Source organism: Diachasma alloeum, unplaced genomic scaffold (genome assembly GCF_001412515.2).
Source record: "Diachasma alloeum isolate Michigan unplaced genomic scaffold, Dall2.0 Dall_scaffold_00687, whole genome shotgun sequence".
Lineage (NCBI taxonomy): Eukaryota > Metazoa > Arthropoda > Insecta > Hymenoptera > Braconidae > Diachasma > Diachasma alloeum.
This window is the reverse complement of record NW_021680819.1, coordinates 187,217-207,855: the sequence shown is the minus strand read 5'-3', so window position 1 is coordinate 207,855 and position 20,639 is coordinate 187,217. Positions and strand designations below refer to the sequence as shown.

The 20,639-nt window shown below is 42.4% G+C and overlaps 1 protein-coding gene and 1 long non-coding RNA gene across 2 annotated transcripts in view; both read right to left on the bottom strand.

Moving 5' to 3' along the window:
* Window positions 1–2,067: 2,067 nt before the first annotated feature.
* On the bottom strand, window positions 2,068–3,483 carry LOC107044204. The gene is made up of 5 exons (XR_001461308.1): window positions 3,396–3,483; window positions 3,019–3,135; window positions 2,877–2,952; window positions 2,583–2,752; window positions 2,068–2,099 (listed from the first exon to the last, which is right to left on the bottom strand). It is a non-coding gene; the product is annotated as an uncharacterized LOC107044204 (long non-coding RNA).
* Window positions 3,484–4,594: 1,111 nt separating this feature from the next.
* The window catches only part of LOC107044203 (sucrase-isomaltase, intestinal), a 165,940-nt gene continuing 149,895 nt past the window's right edge, over window positions 4,595–20,639 (bottom strand). The window contains exons 8-9 of the mRNA XM_015266000.1: window positions 5,626–5,807; window positions 4,595–5,531 (exon numbers count right to left, since the gene is read on the bottom strand). Coding sequence (XP_015121486.1) covers window positions 5,220–5,531; window positions 5,626–5,807 — 494 coding nt within the window. The 3' untranslated portion in view covers window positions 4,595–5,219. The remainder of the gene's footprint in view (window positions 5,532–5,625; window positions 5,808–20,639) is intronic.

The window sequence follows — 20,639 nt, the reverse complement described above, 5'->3', positions numbered from 1 at the left end:
CGCCGGATTTCTATACGCATTTCTCGCGAGCGTATAGGAATAAATCGTATAGAATAAAAATTCACGAATAGAATGCGATGAAAAAGTATTCGTATAGAAAAACTTCGTATCGAAAATTTTCGTATAGAAAAGTTTGAATATCATATACGAAAAACATAGAAATCGTATAGGATCATTCTATACACAATTCGTATAGAAAAGTTCTATACGATTTTTTCATACGTGTAGCTCTTTGAACCGTGGCAAAATTAGTTTTGATGAATCCTTGTACACCTAAAAATTAGAGAAACTATATATGTACATTTCAAAATCATAAAATAAACCTCCATAAGAAATTTCAATGGGCAAATCCAATATTTTCAATCGTGACAATTGACTGAATTTTTAATGGTATTTTTATTCAGTTTCAATGCAAACTGACAAAATTCTACGAAAAAAAAAATCAATAGCCCAATCAAATAATTTTTTTCGTAAACTATTTTCTATCAACTGTATAAATCGAATTGACCAAACACTAGTGAGAAATTGAGAAAAATTCATTTAAATGTAATGATAGGAATCTAATCAAGTAGTACTTTAGTCAATGAAGAAACTACTGGATTGGGCTGTTGGTCGCTCGCTGCGCTCGCTCCCATTGCGGGTGGGTTGGTAGCGGATGTATTCATGTGGGTCCGACCCGTCGGACGGGTCGCACCAACAACTTCCCGATATTATTATTCCTCCCATTTTTACTAAAAGAATCCTTTTGAACTCTCAATACTCTGTTTATTTATTCATGAGAAACCCTTGTCTTTGCGATTTTCAAACTTTTCTCCAGGGAATTTTGGAAAAACCACTGGAAAAATCACTGAAGTTTCAGAAAATCCTAGATAAATCCCGGGAGTGATTGACTCTAGTGATATCCTGATGTTGACAATGCCAATCACGTCATTTATACAGGAGAAATACTTATCTTAGCCATTTCCAAACATTTCTCCAGGAAAATTTGGAAGAACTACTGGAGTGAATTACTCCAAAATCTAATCAGGTCTAAGTTACATGAAGACCTTTCGATTACGTCCTCCATCATCTTGATCGCGCGAGTCATTCGGGAGAAATCGTTAACGAAAATTCCGTGGTATACAGACCTACATACGCACATACACACACACACACACATACAGACATGTTGTTTAGAAGTGTTTTAGACACCGAGAAACGTGGATAAATTGCAAAAAACTAATGATTCATTTTCAGGGTGATTACAATAACTACCCGATAGATCGGGAAGTTGATAAAATAAATAAAAAATTAGAAAAAAATGGAAGAAATATCATGGTTAAAAATATATGAAAAAAATTGGAGAAAATGAAGAGCTTTTCTTCATTATAATCGTTCGTTATGAGCATCTTATGAGAACGAGAAATTTTTGGTTATTTTTTTCTATTTTGAATTTTTCGTTCTGGAATAACTCGAAAACCATCAGACCAATATCAACCAAAATCTAATCCGGTCTAAGTTACATGAAGACGTATCGATTGGAGAAAAAAAAAGTTAAATCGGACCATTCGTTCACGAGAAATCGTTGACCAAAATTTTGACCACATACGTACAAAGTAACACACATACACACACACACACACACACACCCACACCCACAGACATTTTGTTAAAAACTATCGAGGAACATTAGAAACACCTTGAAATGTGGAGATATCATGGAAAATCGATTTTTCATTTTCGGGGGCATTACAATAACTTCCCTGCCCGGGAAGTTAAAAACTCGAATAAAATTCAAATCGACTTTGGAAAAAAATCATCTATAGTTAAAAACAGGCTCGAGGTAGATTTGTTGAAAGAAGCATAATTTTTTTCATATAATAATTAGATTCATTGTGAACAACAATCTTACGTATGCACTTCCGATGACTACACATATCTGGCAACTCAATTAATTGCAAACTTTGATTCAAAATTCTAAGTTCATGTACATTTGGTCCGAATTGGTGCATTACATGTACCGTTGTATTAGATTGTACTGTTAACTGGACTAATACTGTCCCATTCAAATATTTCACATTATCAGCCTTCATGAAAACTGTATTCAGAAACAGCACCTACTGAATTGAGAAAATATCATAATATTAAGACAATACTATTCAAAATTATAGAATAGAAACAATTAAAAATTTGACAAAATGATTTCCATATAGTCTAAGTAAATACATATACGAAAAAACACGACAATATTAAACTCGACTAATTTCAAAGCGATGAAATTGAAGAATTTTCATATATCGTGGAGATAATTATGAATTACAATTTAAAAATCAAGAAAAAAATGTAAATTTGACAGTTAAAAAAATTCTTTAATCTGAAAAATGATCTCGAATTAATATTAAAATTGAAAAATGGTGATAGAATAAATAATAAAAAATTATTTTTATAAATGGACCTTCTGCACTAACTCTTAATAACTCAACAACTAGACAGTGGCTCCTCAGTCCATAAAGAGTGCGCAAGAATAAAACTATCACATGGCTATTATTGCTCAGTGCAACTGACCCTACTAATAAAAAAATGATAGTAAAAAAAATAGTTACATTTCCCAGAACAATGTGAGATTGAATTCGTTGAACTTGGATGTTCCACGCGACACATTCAACATGTTCCTCCATCACCATTATTCACAGTCCAATTAAAAATCGTCTTAGCTACAGCTCCAGCAGTAGAAGTGACCAGAAAGATTTGATCAACGACTCCAACAATTGATCTATAATGCATGAAGAAAAAAGATAGATGATAAAAGGAATTGAAACAATAATAGGACAATAAAATGAATACTTTTCATAATAAGCAATGAAATAATGAAAATAAATCGAAATTGAAATACTTACATTAACCGAGATTGCATTTCATTATTATACATTTGGAGGGTAGTTGAAGGAGTCAAGGTAAATGTGGGATCATCACCTGAATATATAAAACAAATAAATTAATTAATTAATAAATTACAAGAAAGAAAAAAAACAAGCTTACCTGTAGTTCCATTGGCATCATTAGAGATTGACGATGACGAAGATGAAATTTACATTCGCCCCTCAGAAAATGCAATACGAAGGGATAAAATGAGAAATGAGAATAAGTCGTGAAAACCTAAAAGAGTATACAAAAAAATGATTGATTATTACAACCGATTTGGTAATATGATTGATCGTAAACAATAACAGAAATAAGAAAAATTCCACAGAAAACAATAACATGGAATACGAAACTGTAGAAGTGAACAATCATGATTATAGAAAAATAAAAACAAAATTAGTATGCAAAATGACCATTCGGAAGTATATTGCTAATCTATTAGCAAAAAAACCATACTATATATGATGCAGGGGCAATTTCCCACTTGAACTTACTGCTATATCTTACACGTGGATTGGGTGGGCTCCTCTTAGCGACCGCGGGCGGCGGTAGTCCTTAAGACCTCCACCGCCCGCGACCGAGCCCCCTCACTAACGACAAAGTGGGAACCCGGTGGAGGGGGTTCCTCTGGTTACATGCTTGTTAAATCGATCCCTTTTCGCACTCCCAGGGCTACTCGCACCGCTTAATCTTCTCTTCAATGACCCAATTCCACGCCCAGATCCACGAAAACCTCTGCCCCGCGAACTGTTATATTTAGTATCTACTTTTGACTTGTGTGCCTCACCTGATTTTGGACACTCTTTGGCGGTATGACCATAGTCTCTGCAATTATAGCAGAGTTTTCCCTTTCCTTGGCCTGGACATTCTCGACCAAAATGACCAAATCCTCCACACTCGAAACATCTCGCCCTTTGAGCTGCAAAGTTTGCGGTTTTTACCTCGCCGCTGCTCAGCCGAGTTAGTAACAACTGTACCGTTGGTACAGACTTAACAATGGCATTATTAAATGCGTCACTTTTCTCTTCTTCAGACAAAGAGGTGGCATCAGATGAATTTTCGTAATTACGAATAGCTTCTTCAAATTTATCACAAAACTCAACAGCTGTACATTTAGTCTTATCATATCTCATGCTTGTAATTTCCAATCTTACAGAGTATGAGGAAATGTTCTCAAATTTCTTGATCTCTTTGAGTTTGTTTAGTATTACAACAGGATCGTGAATTGATACTACTTCAGAATGATAATCTTTATCTATGTGATTAATCAATATATCTCTCACTCTGAATTTGTGCTCGTCCAAAGTCTTTTGATATAGTTGTATTTCATTAGCCGCTATCGATTTCAGGTTCAAACTTTATGCCGCCGCTTTGTCACTTTGACTTGCGTCCTCCATCCCCCTTCACCATTCATTTCGCTGACGACAGCGGACCTAGCAGTGCATTCTGGCGAAACATCGTGTAAATTTTCCCATTTGAGTTTAACCCCCTTGTATGGCTTCTTTGTTACTTCCTATCCTCCACCAGAATCACGACCCCCACTACCATCCAACACCGCCAAGCGATGAGATTTGGCAATATTCCATCTAAGCCTGTAATACAGGAAATCAATGCCCCTGCTTGGGACATCTTGCGCATGTCAAGAGTCATTCACACGGAAGAAGGGGATGAACAGAAGGTAAATGCAAATACATCTAAGCATACTCTTTTATTGCATTTGGATACTTGTCATTCTGATCACACAAATTTACTTCAAATTTTGCGGATTTATTTCCCCATTCTAATTACTATTGCACTGTTCTCAAGACAATGCAGTGCTCTCTATTTTCATACAACGGGAGCTTATTTATAGTAAATAGTCAACGGCATCCTTCGCTGAAGATCAAATTGATTTTCATCTAGCTCTATAGTGAATTTGAAATTATGGATAAGAGAAATTTGCATTATAGATGTAAACATATTGAAACGGATGTTCTCTAGTAACAATTAAAATAATGATGGAAAACTGAATGATATTTTTTCGTGATCGTATAATTTAAAGTTGATAAATTACTTTTGCTCTTCCACAAAATTCTCCTGGTCGGGCGGGCAATGTATATATGTAGTAGAAGAGCAAATTTTCACAGTTCTCTTCAATATTCTCACTCTTTCCAGTAAAGAATGAGGAAAAATTTAAGTCTGAGTTTCATATTATTTTGCAAGTATGTCCAGAGAAATCTACAGAGATATGCAGGAAGCCATCTGTGTAAAATTTTATCAGTTTGATTCGGGAACATTTTCAGCACTTTGACAGCAAAATTAACATTATTCAAATCTCCCTAAATTATGAATGAATATGTTTGTTCATAAAAATCACAAAATGAAACATTCAAGCCAATGGTATATATAGATTTACGTCCCAGAATTTCCAAGGAATTAATCAAAATCGTGGTTCGATTCGGGCATACCCCAGTCTCAGCAGTGATGACTCTTTTTAATTGAAGGAAAGTATCATTAAACATGACGTTGAGGAATGCATCTCGGTCGTAGAAGATTTTCCCTTCAGCTTGATACTTTCCCGCGACGCAAGCTAGATTGCAGATTAATTTCAAGGGACTATGAAGAGTCTCCATGGTCGTCAGACCTGGATTCTAGAAAAAATATACAGATTCGCCAATTCAGGCGAAATTGATGATAGAATGTTTTCTGTCAGATATGAAATGACATTATATTTCGGAAAATCACCTCGTGGAAAGGAATAATGTGACCTGGACGTAGGAGGGTTACGATTTCTCCCTCGAGGATGGACACCGAAATGCTCTTCCTACCGGTTGGTTTGACCTCCTGTCCTCCTTGAAGATGTCGCCAGGAGTCCACTCCTGGGATATGCATCTGCAGTTGAAACGTCTTCGGAAGGGTTACCACGCCTAGTATTGAAAATTATACAATAAATGGACGAGTGGTGTGAAGAATTTAATTTCAGAGAAAGAAATTGAGTTTCCTCATCAAATTTTCTATTAAAAACAACTGGGATTCAATGAAAGTGATCATTTCCATTATGTTAATAATTATTAAGAAAGATCAAAGGATGTTGGACTAATAATTGCAACGTCGATCGAATCGTCATAAGTGTGACAGTTTTGCTACTTATTTTCTATCACTCAGTGCCAAAAAATCGAGTTTATGGCATGTTGTACTTCTCCAAGGAGTAATACAAAATATTATAAACCACTCCGGTATAAACTTCACATTTGCTGAAAACGACATTTGTGCCCTTATACTCTAATGTACTATCAACTTCATGAGGCTTTGGAAAGACATCATACAAACAAATAGATTTAATAGACCGTATGTAAACAAGGACTGAACTGTCAAAACATAACTAATGTACCAAATAACTGCTGGCACACTCGAGTTTCCAAACTAATATCACTCAAGAAGTCGAGTAGAAATATAAACGTTTGTTTTGATTTTTGCGATAATCACTTGATTTGGATAAATCTTTGTTGTTGTTGAACGAGGAGTTTGGGATTATTAATAAACACTCGGATTATGATTAGTCGTATATTGTTACACAATAAGTAAAGATTGTAATGATCGTAAGAATTGAGGTTAGAAAATCTGTCTGATACACTCGGTAAGCTAGAGGACTAGATTGTCTGATTATCGATAAGAGGAAAATATATCTCGACACTCCCACTAATACTTTACTCGCTGACAGAGACAGCTATCTGCCTCCTGAGTTTCTCGCATGTCGCTTTCGGCAATGCCTTGGTGAAGATGTCCGCCACCTGCTCTTCAGTTTTGATATATTTGACATCCATGAGTCCCTCCCGATGTCTCTCACATACAAATTCCAGTTTGATGTCCACATGCTTGGCTCTGGAGTCGTATAGACCGTTTCTTATCCAGCATATTGCTGCCTGGTTGTCGACGTGTTGTACTGGAACCTTGATTCTAGTTTCCAGCATCTCGTCAAGCAGCTTCTTGCACCAGATTATTTCAACTGATGTCTCACAAGCTGCAGTGAACTCTGCTTCCGTTGTAGATAACACAACTGCCTTCTGTTTCCTGGATCCCCAGATGACAGGAGTTTCGCCCAGTTTTATGAGGTACCCGGTCGTTGACCATCTGGCTTTGCAGTCGCCGGCGTAGTCTGCATCACTGAATGCTGTCAGCTGTGCCACATCTCTGTTGGCAGACACTTTCACTCTATAACCGGCTGTGCCTTTCAGGTACTTCCGTATCCTTTTTACGGCGTTCCAGTAGACTTTCTGGGGGTTTACACATTACTGGCTCACCGTGTTGGTGCACTTGTTTCCTCGCCCTGTCCCTCTCGAGGTACGTATTGACTCAGGTCTTAGTGGTTGTCTGCTGATATGGCCACGGCGTTTGCCTCTTCCACCTTAAATCTCTCCAGCAGCTTCTTGGTGTAGAGCTTCTGGTGCGCCAGGATAGATCCATCCTTCAGTCTTTTGAAGTGAATTCCCAGGAACATGTTGAGTGGGTTGACCTTTATCTCCAGCTCCTTTCTCAGATTGTCGATCAGCTGATCGATTTTGCCTTGGTTTCTGGAGATTACGAGGCCATCATCCACATGAATGGCAAGAATCAGATCCTGGCGAACACACACGGATCGGTTTGTGTGGCTTTCAGGTTGAAGTTATTCAATCAGCTATTGAATTTTTCATTCCAGCACCTGGGTGTTTGCTTCAGCCCGTACAAGCTGCGTTGTAGCTTGCAGACTCTGTCTGTGCCGTCGGTGAAGCCTTTGGGTTGCTGCATGTATACATTTTCCTTGAGTCTTCCGTATAAAAATGCAGTCTTGACATCAAACTGCCTTGCGTGCATGTTCCTGGCTATCATCAGTGCTGTGCACATTTTTATTGATGCCATCCTTGCCACTGGACTGTACGTTTTACTATAGTTGACCCCTGGCTTTTGCTAACATCCTTTTACCACGAGCCTTGCTCTGTATCTGTCTATCGATCCGTCAGGAGTATATTTTAATTTGTAGACCCATCGGTTCTTGAGGACGTTGGCGCCTTTGAGCTTGTCCACGAGAGTCCAAGTTTCAGTCGTATGTAGAGCAACAATTTCCTCGTTCATGGCACCTCGCCATTCAGACGCTTCAGGGCTCTGTTTGGCTTCTGCGTATGCGAGCGGCTTCTCTTGGTGTGCCATCAGCGCCATTCTCAGCTGTTCTGGCACTACGTCTTGTCTATCATCCTGGATCAGTCCCTCATATTCCTCCAGGTCACGCAGGATGGAGTCTTCAGCCTGTATAGTGTCAATGAAATCACTTGAGTTCTCTGACTCCTGATCACTGGGGAGCTGTTTCTCGTGCTCATCAGCCTCGCTGCCATGGCTTTCTTCAGGGTTGTCCTCATCTGGCCATCCTCATTTTATTGGCCTTTCAGTGGTTGGCTTGATCTCTTTGTCCTCGTTAAAGATAACGTCGCAGTGAATTTCGACTTTCTTCGTTTCGGGTATCCAGATGCGATTTCCCTTTCAGTCCTCACCGTAGCCCACTAGTACTCCTGGCATTGCCCTTAATCCAAATTTCCCTCTCCTCCTTTGCTTGGGAGTGTGGACGAACACTTCGCTGCCAAATCGTTTTGGTTTCACCTGTCTCCTTCTCCATCCTCATCAGGAAGTGTCTGAAGTGATCTGGAACTTTGCTTTTGGCTGACATGAAGTACACTGCTCTATAGTGGGAGTAGTCTTCCTTGAACAGGAGGAAATATTCTGCTCTACCCAGAGATTTGGTTTCGACTTTCCCACAGACATCGGCATGGATGATTTCACTGACTTTGTTGGTTTTATTTGTCGTGGCCGGGTGGGGGAGGCGGTGTATTTTCCCTTCCGCGCAAGGTTGACAGAACCCTTTGACTCCCACTGTCTTCACGCCTCTTTATTTCAGCAGCTCTTTTATGTGCTGGTAGTTTTGATGGGCCTGCCTCTACTGCCAAGTCTTGAGAGATGACACTAGTACTGCCTCATTCTCTTGCGTTGTGACCATTGCTGTCTGGGGAGGCCATGTCTTAAACTCCATTAGCCATGACATACCCTCACGTCGTTCTATGGCCACAGTTTCTCCTTCCTTTTCAAACCATGCACACTCCTTTGTTGCTCCGTGTACGAGGCCTTTGTCTATGGCCGCTGCTGTAGAGAACAGGTTGAACCTCAGCTCTGGCATGTATAAAACACCTTGTATGTGTTTTTTCATCCATTCTTCTCCGTTATATGTAAGGATATTGATGGTGCCTCTTCCCATTCCGAGGATTATCTTGCCATCTCCAATCATAATTTTCTCGGGGTGTTCAAGGTTCTCCAGCTCGATGAACCAGTCCTTCATGTGAGACATATGGCTTGATGCAGCTGAGTCTAGGTACCACCCCTCTTGGGAGTTATGTGATGTCGGCATTGTTGACAGCAGATGAGTCAGGAATGCTCCACCATAAGCCCTCGATGTCTTATTCTCCTCATCATGCTTCTGCGATGCTTTATTTTCCTCGTCATACCTCTTTGATAGGTCTTTCAGCTTCTCTCGGCATTCGAATTCCTAGTGTCCTTCCTTGTGACAGTAGTTATAATCGCCAGGCCTGTTTGATCTGCCTGAGCCTCTACCTCAGTCAGTCCTCTGCCTGGAACCTCTTGCCTGTGTTGCCAGTGCACTCTCGGTGCTCATCAGTCCACCGGAACTTTTCTGCATTTCCTGGTGAGTTAGTCGGTTCTCCTCAGCGATTAGCCTCGCGGTCGGATTGGTCAGACTTCGTTCTGACAGTGCGGTTGACTCCCAAGCTGAGCAAAAGTTATTGAGGTTGCGTGGGAGAGTCAACAGCATTTTAGTTATTAGCATATTATCTGAAACTGTCTCACCCAGAGTCTTCAGTCGATGTGCGATGTCCTTGACTTTGCTGATGTGCTCGGCTATAGTGTCTTTGGGGTCCTTCTGCAGTACGAACCACTGTTGATGGAGCATATGTATAGCTGTCTCCGTTTTGTTCGCGAATATTTCTGCCAGGGTGTCCCACATCTGCTTCGCTAAGTCGCAGTTCATCACATGGAGCATTGTGTCCTCGGTCAGGCAACTCACGATTATTCATTGGGCCTTCCCTTCGAGTCTTTCCCATGCCTTCAATTTTAGCAGATACGAGCTCCTTTCTGTCCTGTTTGCTGCCTCGTCTACGGTGGCTGCTGGTGGCTTCGGTTTCGGGTTATCTTCTGTTATAATGCCGTAGGCCTCGATTGCCATCAAATGTATGCGAAGCTGGAATTTCCACATTGCATAATTCTCCGTTCCTCGTAGTTTGACGTGCTTGTTGTCTTCTCGTTCTTCGTCCATCTCGTTGTCGGCGTTTTGCACTTTGCACGTGGCGCCTAACCTCTAACAGGTGGACTGGACGGTGATTCAATTTAGCTGAATTTCTTGTGACGAAATTCCAAAAATCTTTTTACAAATAATCCCAGGGACACCCTCTGAGCCCATAACCTGTTGTTGTTGGACAAGGGGTTTGGGATTATTAATAAACACTCGGATTATGATTAGTCGTATATTGTTACACAATTAAGTAAAGATTGTAATGATCGTAAGAATTGAGGTTAGAAAATCTGTCTGATACGCTTGATAAGCTAGAGGACTAGATTGTCTGATAGTCGATAAGAGGAAAGTGTTTATATCTCGACAATCTTGTTTCAAAAGAAATAATGTTTATTCTTCAATATGTTGATTATAACGTGTACTGTATAAAACTTGCCGAGTAATGTATAATGTTTGGCAGTAATCAATCAAGAACATTGATATACTGAACTATGAACCTCAAGAGGTTCATAGTGTCAATTTGGTTTTCATTTTTACACAAATTGTTGTGGAGCAAGCAAGAATTATACAATGGTTGAGAAAATTGAAACCGAAAACTGAATTATCTCTGCACTTTGATGAAGTAAGCGGAGGTTTCTAGAATAGCTCTGTCCTTCACGGTTTTAGCTGGAATGCAAACTTTTCTCGGTTTTTGTGAAGACATTTTAAAAATACAAAGATTAGATTACATTAAAGAAGTGAATTTATATAGCGTTCCATATTTTTGTCACGTCATAGAAAAATGATTGGATGATATTCGGATGAAGTAAGTATTTAATTCAATTGGTTAAGGAAAAATCTAGCCCTCAAGGAGTGGTGAGCAAACCTTCTGCGGCTGTAAATCAAATTCTCGAGGTAAGGTAAATGGGCCTACACTCTTGTAGTTAAGGTTATTATTTTCTATATCGGGTATTTCTCCAAAAATACTCATGAAGACGTTTTTCCCCCGAGCAAATATCAAAGAGTGAACCTTCTAGAGTCAAAATTTACAATAATTTATCACATTTAATATTTTCTTTGATAAAAAATGACCAATAAACGAGAAAAGTCCAATGACCCGATGCTCGGCTGTCTGTCCCCATGCTGGTTGAACCCTTGCCCCTATTCTCCTTGAAGGTAATCTCGAATAGCTAGTACAATTCAATGAACTAAACACCGTGAATACTTGAAAATAAATTTTAATGAGTAAGACAATGCACTCCCCCCTCTACTGGGTTCCCACTTTGTCGTAGTGAGGGGGCTCGGTCGCGGGCGGTGGAGGTCTTAAGGACTACCGCTGCCCGCGGTCGCTAAGAGGAGTCCACCCAATCCATGTGTGTGAGCGGCGTAAGCCATGGCCTCGGCCATACCGTGCCTAAGGATGCGTGGCACAGGGGGAGCTGTGTCGCTAACGGTGCCTCTCAGAAACCTGGGCGACCTCTGAGAGTAGTCTTGGGTGTAACCCACCCGAGACAAGCCAAGCCCTGGGCAATCGCGGCAATGCACCAGGTGAAAACGCTTAACCGCGGTACTCGTGGGACTAAAATGGAAACCAATTTAAAAAATCTTAATATTGAAAAAGCAACTTCGGGTGGGGCCAGCGATGGCGAACACACGAAGTCTGACAAGGCTGACCAGTCTGGTACCGATGTGAATCGGGTCAGACTGAGTGGAGCCGAGAGAAGACGTCGCAAGAGAGCGAAGCTGCATCAAACCTCGGGGGCGATTGCAACCTTGACGGATGCAGCAGCGAAGGTCGATGAGGGAAGGGGGGAGGGGGCTACGAGGAAGGCAATAAAACGCCTTCCATCAGAGCGTACTACGCCAAGCCCCTCAGTCAGACCGAAAGAAAAGAGAATGAGAACGCAGGATCAGGGCACATATGCTCAGAACACTACGAGCTCATTCAAGTTTGCAGTTATGCCGGAGTCATATCCGGATCAGAAACTGGGCACTGAAGAGGTAACGGAGGTGAAGAAACTCCTGAAGAGGGCCATTCTGGCGTTACCTGACGGGGTGAAAGCACCCACCTTCAACGGTGTCTGGGAAAGAGAAGGTGTGGCAATGGTGTGCTGCACTGATGAGGAAACGGGAAATTGGCTGAAAAGCCTTTTCCCCGAAAACAAAATAGCTGGACTTACTGTACGTGTGGTCGCAGCCTCGGAGCTTCCCAAGAAGCACAGGGTTGTACTACACGTGGAAGACCCAGATCTAACCGCTCAAGAAGCACTGTGCTTCCTTGAGAAACAAAATGCAGGACTGCAGGCCAGAGAGTGGGTTGTCGCTCGGGGCAGTGAGAGTAGGGACGCGAAAAGTGCCCACTTCGTTGCGCTGATAGACGACCGATCACTCTCTGTTCTGAAAGCCTGCAACTTCAGACTGCACTGCGGGATTCAAAAAGCTACTGTCAAGCTGCTTGCGAAAGACCGTGGTGAAAGTCAGAAGAAGGGTACATAGAGGTACCAGGAAAGTAGTCATCATTATGGCTGCAACCCGGGTGCACATTGTACAGATAAATTTGCACCACAGCAAAGCAGCCTCGGCTACTCTAGTCAGGCTGTTAGCTGGGATGCAGACTGTCATAGCAATGATCCAGGAACCATGGATAGTGGACAATGCTATTAAGGGCCTCAGTGGTTGTGGCAGAATCTATCACGCAAACACTCAGGAGAAAATTAGATCTTGCATTGTTATTAAAGGACTAGACTCTTTCTTCTGTTCACAGGCTAGTGAGGGAGACCTGGCTGTGGCACAAGTGGATCTGGGCCTGGGACAAGGCGAGGAAATGAGCCTGGTTGTAGGGTCAGTTTACATGCCCTATGACTCGGCTGAACCACCTCCTTCGAAAAAAGTAAAGGACCTATGCAACCATGTGAAGGAAAGGGGACTTGAACTCCTGCTAGGTTGTGATGCCAACTCGCACCATGTAGCATGGGGGAGCACCGGCATTAACGGCAGGGGGGAAAGCCTCCAGGAATTCATAATGGGGGCCGGTCTAAACATCCTTAATAGGGGGTCAGAACCTACCTTCATAGATCGGAGACGACAGGAGGTCATAGATATCACTCTGGGGACGGATAGAGTGGCAGACATGATTGGGGACTGGAGGGTCTCAAAGGACCTCTCAGCGTCCGATCATCAAACCATAAGAATGTCCATCCACACAGTGAAAGAAACGGAATGGGTGAGAAACCCAAGACGAACAAACTGGGGAAATTACCGAGAGAGTCTATCTGACAATCTCAGGGATATCATCCTCAGATTTAACAACAAAAAGCAGCTGGAGGAGGCTTCGATTGCCCTAAACCAGGCCATCATGGACTCCTTCGAGACAAACTGCAAGCTTATCCCGAAAGGGCAGCCCACTGAGACTCCTTGGTGGTCAGAGAGGCTCGGTGGGCTGAGGGGCAAAGCTAGAAAAGCTTTTAACAAAGCTAAGAACATGAGAGCGGGCCCCCGTAAGGAAGACGCATGGAAAACTTACAGAGGCTTGCTCGCAGATTACAACAAGGCAATAAAGGCAGCCAAAGAGGACTGCTGGAGGGCTTTCACAAGCAATGTGGAGAGTCAATCGGAGACCTCTAGGCTGGCAAAAATCCTTGGAACAAACAAGACTCCATATCTAGGGAGCCTACAGGCACCAGATGGCAGCCACACGGAAACCATGGGAGAGACTCTGAAACTCCTAATGAACACCCACTTTCCAGGCTTCATACAGGCCCAGGAGAGAGATAAAGAAACAATGCAAAATCAGAGGGATGTCTACGAAACCCATGATTGGGCATTGGCAAATAAAGTAGTGCAGCCCTGGGGGGTCAAGTGGGCCATCAAAACCTTTGAACCCTTCAAGGCACCGGGACCAGACGGGATCTACCCAGCCCTATTACAGGAAGGGATAGAGACTATCACGGGACCCCTAACCAAGATACTCAGAGCTAGTATAGCCCTGAAACATGTCCCTAGTGTGTGGAATGAGACTAGGATAGTATTCATTCCCAAGCCGGGAAAAACCGGTTATATAAAACCAAAAGACTTCCGTCCTATAAGCCTCACATCCTTCATCCTGAAGACCCTGGAGAGGCTGGTGGATAGACACATCAAGGCCGGGCCCTTGGCTGACAGACCCCTCTCCCCCTGTCAATATGCATACAGAGAGGGAAGATCAACAGATACCGCCTTACATCACCTGGTGGGACTGATTGAGGGACAACTGGCGGTCAAGGGTTTTGCCATAGGCGCCTTTCTGGATATTGAGGGGGCTTTTGATAGCACTTCGAATCCGGCTATAGAAAAAGCCATGGAAGAACGACAGGTGTCCAAGACTATCATTGCTTGGACACAAAACATGCTGAAAAGCAGAAGACTGTCGGCAGGACATGGGAGGGCATGTGTGGAGGGACGTCCGACTAGGGGCTGTCCGCAGGGGGGAGTTCTCTCGCCCCTGCTATGGAACCTGGTTGTAGATGGACTTCTAAATCAACTAAGTGAGGCCGGCTTCCACGTCATCGGTTTCGCCGATGATGTGGCAGTTGTTGTGAAAGGCGGATTTCTGAGGGTGCTAAGGGACCTGATGGCAACAGCCTTCAATATCATTGAGGACTGGTGCAGGGTAACTGGCCTATCGGTAAATCCAGCCAAAACAACAATCCTGGTTTTCACCAGAAATTATAAACTGGAAAAGATCCAACCTCTGAAGCTAAATGGCTCGGAGATTAACTACACCAGCAGAGTGAAATATCTGGGTGTCCTCCTGGATAATAAACTCAGCTGGAAAGAACATATCTGTACTCAGAGAAATAAAGTGTTTGCCTCTATGTGGGCATGCAGGAGAGCTGTGGGCAGGACATGGGGACTCAATCCTAAAATGATGCTCTGGCTCTACCAAATTGTTCTACTTCCGAGACTGTTATACGCTGCGGTCATTTGGTGGCCGAGGGTGAGTAAGACGGAAACAAGGAACCTGTTGAAAAGCCTACAGGGAACCTTCCTGAGGGCTGCAACAGGAGCCATGAAATCGACACCTACTGAGGCGCTAGAAATAGCACTCAGTATCCCACCCCTCGACCTTAGGGTTGTGAGTTGTGCTACCACAACTGCATATAGACTAAGGTGCCAACTAGAATGGAAGATGACGGGCCAAGGCCATACAAGGCTTAGCCTAATCAATGATCGACCCTTCATAGGTAAGACGGATAGGATTCCTAGGAAGTATCAGATCAGGAAAACTTTCAGAACGAGTATACCACCCAGACAGGAGTGGCTAGACTCGAAACGTAAACCAGGACCAAGAGAGGACTACTGGTTTACGGACGGCTCTGGCTTCAATGAAAGTTTTGGGGCAGGCATCTACCGTCTGAAAGATGGCTTCGGAGAGAGTTTTCCGCTGGGCCATCATTCAACCGTCTTTCAAGCAGAGATGCTGGGCATACTTAAGTGTGCAGAGTATCTGAACGCGAGAGACACAAAAAAGATGAAAATATTCATCTGCAGTGACAGCCAGGCGGCGATACACGCCCTGGAAAAACCCACTACAGAGTCACAGGTGGTGTGGGAATGCATGCAGGCATTGGACACACTGGGTAAAAACAACCGGGTCACCGTAACCTGGGTGCCAGGTCACCATGGGATTCTGGGTAATGAAGAGGCAGATAGGCTGGCCAAGGAGGGTACAGAAAGTGTGCCCTCACACGGCCTGCTTGGCATGCCCTTCGCAGTGGGAAAAACTCTTATTAAAGATCATTTCCAGCGGGATCATGTCAGGCGTTGGGAGAAAGTTGCGACCTGCAGACAAGCGAAACTGCTTATGAGAGGGCAACTAAGAGTTAGGACCAGAAAGCTTCTGGAGTTGCACAGAGGGGATCTGAGGGTAGCAGTAGGGCTCCTTACGGGTCATACAGCTCTCAGAGCTCATCTGTTCAAGATGAAACTTGCAGAACAAGAAGACTGCAGACTGTGCGGAGGCGATAAGGAGGGCGTCATCCACATTTTATGTGAATGCCCCCTATTAGCACTCCGTCGCTATAAAATCTGGGGCCAGGCTTTCCTGAAACCAGAGGACTTACAACAAGCGGCTGTCACCAGCCTTATTAGCCTAGTGAGAAACACAGGGCTGGGGCTGTGTGACTGACCGAAACTAAGGCGGAAGTTACAAAAGATCGTATGATTTAGGTGACTCTGGGCGCTTTAAGTGACCAGCCGCACTATTTTATTCTATTCTATTCTAAGACAATGCACTCACACTTCAAGCATGTTTACCAGGGAATATATCAGAGCAAATTTTACTATCTAAATAATCTTTATTTGAACTATAGCAAACAACATAACACATTTTTTTAAGCAATACATAAAACTAAGGTTCTATAGGAATTTCTGTCTCCATTTTCAGACCAATTTCTGGGTTCATATCCAACTTAGTTTTAATTTTTTTAGAGGATTTTTCTTTGATTCTTCCTCCACATGTTCTACTTGTTTCCTCTTCCTAATGTTCTGGGCTAGAAGAGCTTTCTTCTCAAGTCGTTCCTGTACTTTCAAGAGGCGCTTCTCCTCTTTCTTCCTTCTCTCTTCTTCTTTGTTCCTCTTTTTTTCTTCAGCAGCCTGCAGCCGTTCTCTCCTCCTCTCTTGAATCTTCCGTCTTTTTTGCGTAATTGCTTCCTTTCTTAGAATTTTCCTCTGTTCAATCTCTTCACGTTCACGGATCTTTTCCTGTCCTTTAGGGATTCGATCGTTTTGCCAGGCAAGTAAAGTAATCACTGATGGAGTTTTTTCTTTTTTGACTTTTTTCTGTGTTTTTTTGGAGCATGGTTTTCCACGCCAGCACTCAACAGCGGGAGCAGTACTAGACATTTTTGACGATGGGAGGAAATTCAGAGGAGAGGCACAAGTCTCTGGAGATGCTGAAGGAGCTCGAGTAAGAGTGACAGGGGGACGACGTTGTGGAACCAGAGACTGAAGCTTGGGACCATTCGGAGGAGACATACTAATAGGAGCCTGTGATGGTTTAGGTGGAGCCAGAGAAATATTCAGACGGATGACAGTCGCCTTAACAGATGGAGACTGAGATGCGAGTTTGGGAGGATTCAGTAAGCTCATGGTGGTACTAAGCCATGATGTTAGAGGTTGGGGTTTGGCAGGATTGGAATCGGAGACAGTCGAAAAACTTTGCGGCAGTGGTGGTGATGATACAGGCAATGTTTGGGCCAGAAAAGTTGAACTTTGATAGCGGTTTGGTATTAGATTTTCACCTGAATAGTTCTGAATGTTCTAAGCGACAAGACGAGTTTTATTTTCCGGGTTAGAAATCAGGGTTATAGACGACTGGCAGATAGGCTCTGAGGGGGTTGACTCTCTACTTCTAGCCATTGAAGTAAGGACGTTTCCATCAAGAGGATCATCAAGCGAAACGACAGGCTTAACATTGGAGTCATTTCTCACACTTTGAACTTCAAATTCACCAACTACAAAGTACAAAAATTCAAAAATCTTTAGTATCGATGAATGGTGAAGATTGTGAAGATGCCAGTCATGAGAATTGAAATACCAATGGTCCCAACGTTAGAGGCATCAAATATTCTATCATCGTCACTGTAAACGAATGGAATAGTCTGTATATCAAGATCGTCAACAGATTCAAACGAATTGTCCCCTGGGAAATCGTTCGGAATTGTTGCTTCGGATTCGTCAGTCATTTCCACGTGCGCCACAGTAATATCTGAAGTTCTTGAAACCGGAACCGCTTCGTTATCATTGTTTGGTTGGTTCTGCTAGTCATTGGGCGGCGAGTTTGTACTCTCTTCCGCGGAAGGATGACCAAATAGGTCTGAGGGGAAAACATGAATGGAAGTATTGGAGATGGTGGATATCAGAGACTTTGATGAGTGAAAAATTGAAAAGAATAAAGTACGTTTACTGATATCAGCCCACAACAAGAAGAGATTTTTATTTGCTAGATCTCCTTTCCCCTGTCCGCGACACCCAATTCTCTTGAATCCTGCCAGAACTGTGGATCCTTGTAATGGAGCTGTATGTTCCGGGTGTAGTGCGTCAGTGTCGTCCTTTTTCGTTTTCAATTTGTCATAATTGAATCCATCGGGTGAGAAAGGATACAAACCACACGTGCGGAATCCATTCTTGGCAATCTCGGGTATATTCAAGGTTTGGATGATTTTTTCAAGAGGAGGAGCGAAATTCTCCTTCTTTAAGCGTCTTCCATCATTATCCATTCTCCACTGAACAATTTTTTGGCGCCACGCTCCTTTGAGAGGGCGGAAAAATGCTACATCCAATGGCTGAATCCAATGGGTTGCATTGGGATGGAGTGCAATCAGTACAATCCCTTTTTCACTGCAGAACTGACTCGTTGGTAATGTCATGTGAGAAGAGTGTCCATCAACGAACAGGACCACTGGGAATTTAATATTATTCTCTTACAGCCATGGGAAGAATACATTTGCGATATATTCGTAAAAGCTCTCCCCGGTCATCCACCCACTTTCAGTTTTTCCAACTCCCCAAGTAGGATTGACACTGTTAGTAATAATCACAGGGATTCTTTCATAAGTGAATATTATTCCAGGTGGTCCCAATGTACCAGTAGCGTTGATCATGAAAAGGGTGGTGAGGCATCCTTTTTCATCCTCATATACAAAATTGCAGACCGCCTTTTCTGCTCTCTTCACCAATACTTTCCCACCTTTCGGGCAGAGAAAAAACGCTGACTCGTCACAATTAAAAACACGACTTGCATCGATATCCATCAAATTTTGCTCAATCAAGTGCTCTGGCACCTCCTGGAACCAATCACGGAGTGCTATTTCTGTGACAATCACTCTAGACATAGTCAGGTTTTGGGAGACACGTAAGGTCAGTTGAGGATGGCGACGCATGAATCCGTTGTACCAACTCCGCCCAGGTTTTCCATCTGTGAACGGATTCTCTCTCTTCAATTCCTTCACAAGGGCCGCTACGTAGTTCATAAGAATTTCTTTAGTCACTGGAAACCCAAGCTTGTGCATTTGCAATATCCAGGAAACCACTTGATTTTCTTCATTCCTAGTTAAAATCTTGGGTGGTCCTCCGTTCTTTAGGATAGGTATGCCGGGGAGCTTACACTTGTTCCTTAGGGAATTCACTGAGATTTTGTATTGAATGTCAGCATTTAATGCGTCCATCATTTTATTTCCCTCCCTCACCGCTGCCACTGCTTTAAGCAAATCTTCCTGCGTATAATTCCATCGTTTAGAACTAGATATTGGCCTCACCATCTCTGTAATCTGCAACATAAATCTAAATTGCATTTTTACCGCCCGACATTGCTGTTTTCCAGGTTAGGTCACCAAATTTCCGCGGGGACTTTTTAACTCATAGATTATGGGGGAAATTAATTGAAACATGAGTGAAATCGCATCTTTGTGTCCCAATTATGCTATTTCTCGATTTAATTGAATTTTTCATAGTTCCGGTTCATTGACAGTTGTGAGCCATTTGCAGGGCGAACATAGGATCAACTCAATTTTTATTGTAACTATCACTTCAATGACCGATATTTTGCATAAATATCAATATATCAGTATACTGGGAACCTCACCAACAAGGATAATCGAATCATTATGCCATTTTAATAGAAATATCAGCTGCTGAAAATTTTTTCAAATTCTTCACCTACCGTCTAACAATTCACTCTGCAGCCGCAGTTGACTTGAGTGGGACTTTTCTCCTATTCTTGTTAATCAATCACTATTTTTTGCTTCTAGTCACTTCTGTCAATTAAATGTCACAGCTGAGGACAAATGAATGATGATAGGAACAGAACTGAGCATAAGAACATTTCCCTCCGACCATTTCTGCGTTCATAGCTGGCGAAAGAGTAAGCTATAAAGTGCACGCGGACAACGAATTTTCAGCGAAGGAGTTTATGCGTGGTAAGAAATTGACTTATAAAACTGTGCTCGAATGACTTGCGTTCCCCGAAGGAGAATTGAACAATTTTGTGACCCCCTTTAGGTCTTAAAAGTGGGTCCGAAATATTTAGACTTACTGGGGACCAGCGACATGAAATTTCCAAGATTCATATAGGAATGGCCTTAGTTCAAAGAGAAACACAAAGGAGAGAGTGGGCCGAGATCTTTTTTACATCTCGGCCCAGATCTGGATTAAACGATTTTACCAGTCATTTATGATCGAATCCTACATGCTCCGATGTTTCATTTCTCTTCGTCGTCTCCCTGCCGTTATATTGATTTGAAAAAAGCAAAAAATATTAAGCAAAGAGTATTTGACGATATTTAAGAAATTGTAAAGATGCTTGTCTGGGTGGTAAAGTTCAGCTAGTTTCCGAAGAGTGATACTTTCAGCTACGTCTAATGTTTGTATCGTGAATTTTGGTTGAATTTGATAGTACGGGTCGATGAAGAAAATTATT